The sequence below is a fragment of the Taurulus bubalis genome (assembly GCF_910589615.1).
Source record: "Taurulus bubalis genome assembly, chromosome: 16".
NCBI lineage: Eukaryota > Metazoa > Chordata > Actinopteri > Perciformes > Cottidae > Taurulus > Taurulus bubalis.
The window spans coordinates 14,236,620-14,244,740 of record NC_136604.1 but is presented as its reverse complement, the minus strand read 5'-3'; the positions used below and the strand labels follow the sequence as shown (position 1 = coordinate 14,244,740).

Below are 8,121 nucleotides of genomic sequence, written 5' to 3'. Positions count from 1 at the left end.
GAGAAAAAGCCAATGACTGGGACTAAAAAAGTACACAGCAAATAATACACATGATTGTCCGATTGCCTAATTAGAGTAAACCGTTACTGTGCACTGTAATTGTACAAACCCTCGGTCAAACTTCATATACCTACATGTCGTTTACGTTATTAAGTGATATGTTCAATGTCGTAAACTGCGTGTTGCACTGACAGAGCGATCTGAAATGTAATGCGTGGGTTAAAACCGATGCAACACAACTAAATTAAAGTTGGATGCTGTTCGCTAACCGCTGCTAAGATTGGTGATGAGATTAGATAGCATGGTCGGCCGCTAAAATGTCGCTTCATCTCTGAACCAATGACTTAAAAACAGCGAGACGATCCCTGTGTTTACACTCCTGTCGCTCATTGAGAAAACACACGCCGATCGATCCCACATCGGCATCTCACGTCGGTCAACAACAAGTTCTAGAAACGAGGCAACGTTACCGTTGAAGCTAAATTGGCTAGCAGCGGCTTCTTGTCCGCTCGCTAAGCTCGCCTCTCCTCCTAAAGCCTCCACTACTAAAGCCTCTCCTTAAAGGACGACATGTCGCCGATCGACGCGTGGGTTCAAATCCATAACAACTAGCTAGCTAAATTAAAAATGAGTACGTGTGTCGAGCTATGCAGGTAGCCGCTAACCGCTACACATTGTGTGTCCGTGTTAGCTCGCCGCTCCACTTAGCGTTAGCTCGTGCTAGCGGCTCCACTCACCTCCAGTAGAGGAATACATTTTGTCCACTTTCTGAGTGTGTCGTGGACGTACAGATACTCCACTTGGATTCGGACAAATTCCACCTTAACTCATGCGTGATCGAAGAGGATGTGTATGTACAAGAGCGAGGGATGAAGCTCAGTTAGGAAATAGAGATATTTAGTTAGCCAAGTGGTAAATATTTGGAGTCTCTCATCCTCGGCACGGCCCCATCCCCCCAACACACAAAACGGGAGCCGAGAGAAAAGATAGCGCAGACTAGACCCATGCAGGCCAAGAGGATGCCTCCCTTCTACTTCTGGCTTCGGTCACTTCCCGGCGTTGAGCAGTCTAAACCTTTATATATATATATATATATATATATATATATATATATATATATATATATATATATATATATATATATATATATATATATATATGCATTTTCCCTCCAATGCAGGTGTTTGGATTGTTAAAAAGCTAATATATTTGACATCTTGAAGTTCGACACTTGTACGACTGAGAAGGTCTTTCCTTCCAGCTGCAGTTATGAACACCTTTAGATAAGTTTTTATTTTATTTAGCATAATGCTGATGCCAATCATGTTTCAGATTACATTTTATGGTGTTATTTGTTCTTTATAATGTGTGTATTGTCTTTTGTGTCTTTTGGGACTTTCTTTATTGTGGTTTTAATGAGTTTTTGGTGGCAAAAATAGTTTACCCACTGGGGATTAATAAAGTTTTCTAATCTACTTTCAATTGTTTCAATCGTATTATTATTATCACCATTAATAAGGTATGTTTTGTTTCTTATATAGATTATTTACAGTCAAGATAAACTGTCAAACCAATGTTAATCAATGTTTTACGCACTCGTGAAACGCTTAATTTGGGTTTATGTTGATATGATTCGGAGGGGAACTATCTTGCTAGTTGAACTCATCAGTGACGTCCGACGTAAGTGGCGCGGTGTGCGCGCGCTCAGGCTTGACTCGAATTCAAAACAAACAACCGCCACAAAAGTAGTTTTCTTGATACAAACATGGCCCTCTATCATGAAGATAACCATAACACACAGTTAACAATGTGAACCACTACCCGAATCAGTAAAAAAAAAAACAGACTGTAGGTGAAAACTTGTCAACAAGCAGAACACCACAGGAAGAGATCCGTCGTCTCGGCGGGGGGAGTACTTCCGGGTTACCAAAGTCAGGTACGTGACGTGAAGTATTTAAACGTTAGTCCTGTTTAGCGGTTTACTCATTAACATAAGAAAAACATGTCAATGTGCGCAGAAGGTTCAACAAGGCAAAGTAGTTTGTTGAGATTATTTGTTGGCTTGAAGCATTTTACGGTTTATGGAATAAAAGCATTGGGTTTGAGATGAAGTACCTTACACAGGTAAGAGTTGAATGGTATAAAATACATCTTCAACAATGTTGAATTGGTAAGGTTTTATGAATCCTATAAAAGAGCAACTAAAAAGTTATTAAGCGTAGTGTGTATATAATTAGCATAATTGAAACGTAAAGAGTAGATAGACAGTGAACGCATTAGTCTTATTTCAGACAGTTGAGTGCAATTTAAAAAGCCGGTGTTACGTCAAAGTCTGCTCCCCCGTTGAATAGTGCTCTCCTCCTGTTAAAGGGATGGCGCCCCCTTTGGTGGTTGGGGATACGGGTTGTTCGGTTGGGGGAAAACCGTATTTGCAGTTTATCTTCCCTTTTCCTAAACACTGTGTATACGATACTGGGTCCAATTTATCCAGTGTATGAGAGGATGCTATGTGTGCTACTTGATCAAATGTAATGGTAATCTAGTGATTTATAACCTCACATCTATTGCCCGAAAGCTGTTTGGTAAAAAATAATGTATTATAATAATTGCGTGTTGCCCTTGATTAAAAAAAGGGGCCAATAAGGTAATATCAAATTCCTCATTCATTATTTCTTTGTCATTATATGTATTTGTATATGGGCTGAGCGTTGAGTGCAGCTCCCTAGTTTGGCCACTGGTCGGCGCTGTTCACCACTGAATGTGCAGGCTGGGGCTGAGCGTTGATTTTGTATTCTCGGCAGCAGGTTTTAAGATGAGATAAAATACGATGGATCTTTAATGATCCCGTTGGGGAAGCTGGTCAATTGTTTTGTATTATTATACACACCAATTGAAGTGCAATTGGCATGGATTAAATAAAAAAAGCTTATGTGGAAGGGTAACTATAGTTCGGTGTGTAATCTATTTTATAGCACATTAAATATATTGGATTCCCTGGTTAATATATTGGACGTTTAATACTGTTGGATGAATATTTTCAGGAATAGGCTAGAATTACGAATCCAGTTTAACATATGCGACTGAAAATAGAAAACAATAACCAGTGTGCTCAATAATAACCTATTCTGTTTTGTGTATATTATTTTTCTTTGATGTGACATGATTGAAACATTTGATTGGTGCTGTCATTTGGGGTTGTTTGGCGGTCAAAAAAGAACAATAACAACGTTATTAATTAATAATAACGTTGAGTCTGATGTAATATAAATATATAAACTAATAATCACAATAAAGACAGTCGTGTAACCGGTCAGTCTTACAGCAGGGGACCTTTTTCTTTGGTAATTAAGTTGTGTCCCTCAAATTCATCCTCCTTAAACGTCTATTGGTGACACGGCCAACACTTTAATTGCTCCCATTGATTGATAGTATAAAAACACAACAATGCAGCCTCATAGCCCGGGTGGTTTCCCCCCTATAAGAAAGCTGGCTGAGTGAATTGGGTGTAGCTGTGTCTGTGTGCGCCTTGGCCAATGGAACCAGATCCTCCCTGCAGTGCGTAAGAGCGCGGTTTAGGATTTAACCAAGTCTTTGCTGCGGGGCTGGCTGCAGTCTTCACCAGAGCCCCGACGGCCCGAGAGCCTTTCAACAATGCCAGTGTAGTTTCTCACACCACTTTGGAGTCAGACTGCCTCGATTTTTTTAAATCTTCTTTTTGCTAATCGAATAAAACAAAACCCCACGCGTTCCCTCTCGAAGTATGACTGGAGTATTCGATCGGAGGATCCCGAGTGTGAAAACTGCAGACTTCCAGAGCTCATTTCAACTCTCCACCATGCACCATCCTTCTCAGGAATCTCCTACTTTACCCGAGTCCACCGCCACGGATTCTGGCTACTACAGTCCCGCCGGTGGAGTCACTCACGGCTACTGTTCGCCCAGCTCCACCTCGTACGGGAAGCCGCTCAACGCCTACCAGTACCAGTACCCCGGTGTCAATGGATCCGCTGGAAATTACTCGACAAAATCCTACACCGATTATAGCTCATACACGACCCCCGCTTACCACCAGTATGCCGGGACGTACAGCAGAGTGCAAGCCCAGCCGAGTCCACAAGGTAAGGGCCGAGGAGTTTCCATTAGTATACTATTTCAAAGTTATTAGTGGATAATACATTTGTAACATGTTCATTTAAAAAACAAACATCTTTAAACATGTAATTTGTATGAGTGTTACTGTCTCATTACTATAAAACAATGTGCAATATGTAGCTAAATGATGAAATACGGATGCAATGCTACTTTAGGTTTAATTGAAACCACGTCATTCAATGCGATTTTTAAGTGGTACGAGAAGTTGCTTTCCTCTTTCGCCTGCCTGGAATTAATTTGGTTTCGAATATTTGATTTTCTTGGCATATAAACGACAAACCCACACACGAACAAAATAGATTAAAAAGACACTGTAATTTGTAAAATGCTTACGCTTGTTCTGGTTATTTTAGCAGAAAAGGAGATAAGCGAGCCTGAGGTGAGGATGGTGAACGGCAAGCCGAAGAAAGTGAGGAAACCCCGGACCATCTACTCCAGCTTCCAGCTGGCCGCCCTGCAGAGGCGGTTTCAGAACACACAGTATCTGGCGCTGCCGGAGAGAGCCGAGCTGGCCGCCTCGATGGGACTCACGCAAACACAGGTGAGATATTTCATCAAATTCTGCCTTCAATGTGTTTTTTCTCTCCAGTGTTTTTAATATAATGCTTCTCCGTTAGAAATAATGACCGATTTTGTGCTTTATTTCTGTGCGCCTTTACGCACCGTGCCTCCTCTGAATCCATTGTTTCTGAGGTTACACAAGGTATTAATGCTGCTTTATTCCCCCTTTTTTTTGGTCAGGTAAAAATTTGGTTCCAGAACAGGAGATCAAAACTGAAGAAGATCATGAAAAACGGCGAGCTTCCCCCGGAGCACAGCCCCAGCTCCAGCGACCCCATGGTGTGCAACTCTCCACAGTCCCCGGCCGTTTGGGACACGCAGGGCCCCTCCAGGCCGCACAGCTTGCAGCCACAAACCATCAACACGGCGGCTTCTAACTTTTTGGAGAACTCGGGGTCATGGTACACCTCAGCCGCCAGCTCCATGACTGCCCACCTGCAGACCCCTAACTCGATACAGCACTCATTGGCTCTTGGAGCGGGGACGTTATATTGAGAAGAGAAAAAAAAACCCTGTTGTTCATTTCAGATTTTTTTTTTCTCCTTCTATGGGACTCGTGTTCAAATTTCAGAGGAATATGCAATGTATTTGATGGCAGTCATAGAAGAAACGTGTAAAATGTGTAAATGTGTGCATGTAATTTATTGCATTTTGGAAGACTATTAAACGTTTAAATGGACAATGGAACTTTGAACCTCCGGCCTCACTGCAGTCTCTTGTTGTTTACACGGAAAATCACGACAAAGACTCTCAGACATAAATAACGTGGGTGAGCCTCAGGTGACACAAGGTTGTAAATCACAGCTGTTCCGTATTGAGCTTAATCTCGAAAATGTTGTAATTCTTAGTAGTTTTTCTTCGTTATAATACCCAGGATTTATATTTATTCTTTTATTTGTATTTGTATTAGATTTATTACGAAGAAGGGGAGAAACAAATATTTGCTTTTTTTGTGAGCTATGTGCTATTATTTTCCTTTATGACCAGGTTCTTTTAATCTATATTTGTGAAGATATGGAAGGAAAATAATCACAATGCCAATTTATGATTTTATTAAACAAACATGAAACAAAAATGAGTTTTTGAAAAAAACATTTCTGAGAAGACATGTTATATAGCAGTATCAGCCTTATAGCTATAGCAACACTACCAACATTGCATATCGGTTTCTTGAACAGGATAGATTTACTATTAATATTCCTATTGTGATTTCAGCACAATATCATTATAATAGTACCATAATATTTTATAAAGACTACTATTGTGTCTGTAGAAATTAAGTGGCTCATTTGCTTGACATCGTTTTCCCTGTAATCTAATTTATAGTGATATCAAATATTTTGTATCCGAATATTGTTATAATAATCCATAGTTTTTAACCCAACAATAATTCCACAGTATTTTCCCTCATATATAATATTCTGAAATGAAATTAATTATTATTATTATTATTGTATTCACTACTGCCTCTGATCACCACCAGAATGATCACCTTTTCATCGCTCATATTGTGTTTTAGAGAACCTGATTGAGCCTTTCAGCTGGTTCCAGCCCGTCTGTAAAGAAAATGCCTGCTCCTCGCAGCAGACAGTCTGCAGTCGCTCTCGCTTTGTGTCCCCTACAATTAGCCGCTTTGAATGGCAGAGAGGAGGCGAGGGGGGCGGCACGGAGATCTGAGACAATCCGCATTCCTGTGGGGGTAGACCGGCTCCAGAGCGCTGCCACTCCCGGCCGCAGCCCACCTTCCGGGTGAAAGAAAAAAAGAAAAAAGAAAAAAAAGAGAGAAAAGGAAAATCCTCCACAATTTCACCATGTTATTAGCAGGCAGTCATACCAGCGCTGCCGCGGCACAGACCGCTAAACAAACCGTGTGGGAAGAGTTGGGGATTTGAACATTGATCTAATTGAATTTGGCCGGCCATATGCTCGAAGATGTAGAAGTGAGTTTATAAACGAACACGTTTCACAAAATACACACACACACACACACACACACACACACACACACACACACACACACACACACACACACACACACACACAAACAACAACAACAACACTGCATCTGACTCACACTGACATGCATGTTACCACTTCCACCTGACACAGAATTCCTCTTCCTAATTGCAGCCTACACAAACACACACACACACACACACACACACACACACACACACACACACACACACACACACAAAATATGTTCTTTTTATTCAAGAACGCCACCGTGCTTGTTGGTTTCCAGCCTATAACTTGTGCTGTAGGCTAAACAGTAGTCCTGTAATTACAATGCGAGCAGGTCACTCGAGAAATTTAGATTTTTCACGTTGCACGTGCACGCTCTCAAGAACACTCAGGCGCGCGCTCAACCTCGTGCACAGAGGCACACATAGGCCTTTATTTATCTCTCATACACATACACCTCAGGACTGTATGTCCCCTAATCTTTATTTATTTCTCTCTCTCTCTCTCTCTCTCTCTCTCTCTCTCACACACACACACGTACACACACACACACACACACACACACACACACACACACACACACACACACACACACACTAGTAGTGCCATTATATCGAGAGCCCCCGTTTATTTCCAACTGAACATTTTCCACTCAGTTTCCCCCCGTTTTGCAAATCGAGTCTAAATAATGACAGTTAGCTTTACTGGACAGCTTCAACTGTAACACTCCACAATAATTATTCTCCAGGATTAGGCCTTCCATTATCATAATCTGGACATTGACAATTACCTATAATTTGCAAAGATGCGCTTGGTTCTTGATTGCAGAGGGCTTTTTTTTCAAGTTCGCCATCACTAAACAGTGACAGTAATAACAGCTAATTTTGCAGGCAATATATAAGAGCTTACCGGGGTGTGCAAACACTTTCCCACCTGGATTTGCTTATTCAACCACCGGCAGTAAAACCGTGCAGAGCTTTTTGGTTATCTATGTCAGAGAAGCGGAGAAAGGTAAGGACGAGTCTTGTTTTCGTGCCTGCGACTATTCCCGATCTTAAAGAAAGCTGTGACACTGTTGGCTGAGTATTACTCTTCAGTTATTGTCTGGGCTGACAGAGAAATGGAAGTATTTAGCATTTTCCTTAAAAAACGGTTTATTTGTTCGAGATATTATTTGCGGTGTGGATGTGTTATGAGAGTTGTTCCGGCGCGGTGGAGGTTTATAGTTAATGTTGGGATCATTGTGGGAGATCTTGCAGGTGTAGCAGCTTCCTGCATCACTCCTGCTGATGGAGCTCACAGAGCAAGAAGTGACACATCTCTCTGCACCCCCACCCCATATGTCTCTCTGCTTCACTCACTCTATCTATCTATCTATCTATCTATCTATCTATCTATCTATTTATCTATCTATCTATCTATCTATCTATCTATCTATCTATC

The 8,121-nt window shown here is 41.3% G+C and overlaps 1 protein-coding gene across 2 annotated transcripts; it reads left to right on the top strand.

The window, feature by feature from the left end:
- Positions 1-3,626: 3,626 nt before the first annotated feature.
- Positions 3,627-5,695, top strand: dlx5a (distal-less homeobox 5a). 2 transcript variants are annotated; one of them, XM_079231727.1, is made up of 3 exons: positions 3,627-4,118; positions 4,509-4,693; positions 4,894-5,695. In XM_079231727.1, exons 1-3 carry the CDS (start codon positions 3,761-3,763, stop codon positions 5,206-5,208), a joined length of 858 nt encoding a protein of 285 aa, XP_079087853.1. In that variant the 5' UTR covers positions 3,627-3,760; the 3' UTR covers positions 5,209-5,695. The 2 variants fall into 2 exon arrangements, with proteins under 2 accessions (XP_079087853.1, XP_079087852.1); XM_079231726.1 differs by having other exon boundaries at positions 4,506-4,693.
- Positions 5,696-8,121: the final 2,426 nt, after the last annotated feature.

Bases quoted from the DNA above. Each gene is read 5' to 3' on its own strand.
- dlx5a (XM_079231726.1), top strand. From the start codon at position 3,761: ATGACTGGAGTATTCGATCGGAGGATCCCGAGTGTGAAAACTGCAGAC. The intron at 4,119-4,505 runs GTAAGGGCCGAG...TGGTTATTTTAG, and splicing joins AGCCCAGCCGAGTCCACAAG to CAGAAAAGGAGATAAGCGAG. The intron at 4,694-4,893 runs GTGAGATATTTC...TTTTTTGGTCAG, and splicing joins TGGGACTCACGCAAACACAG to GTAAAAATTTGGTTCCAGAA.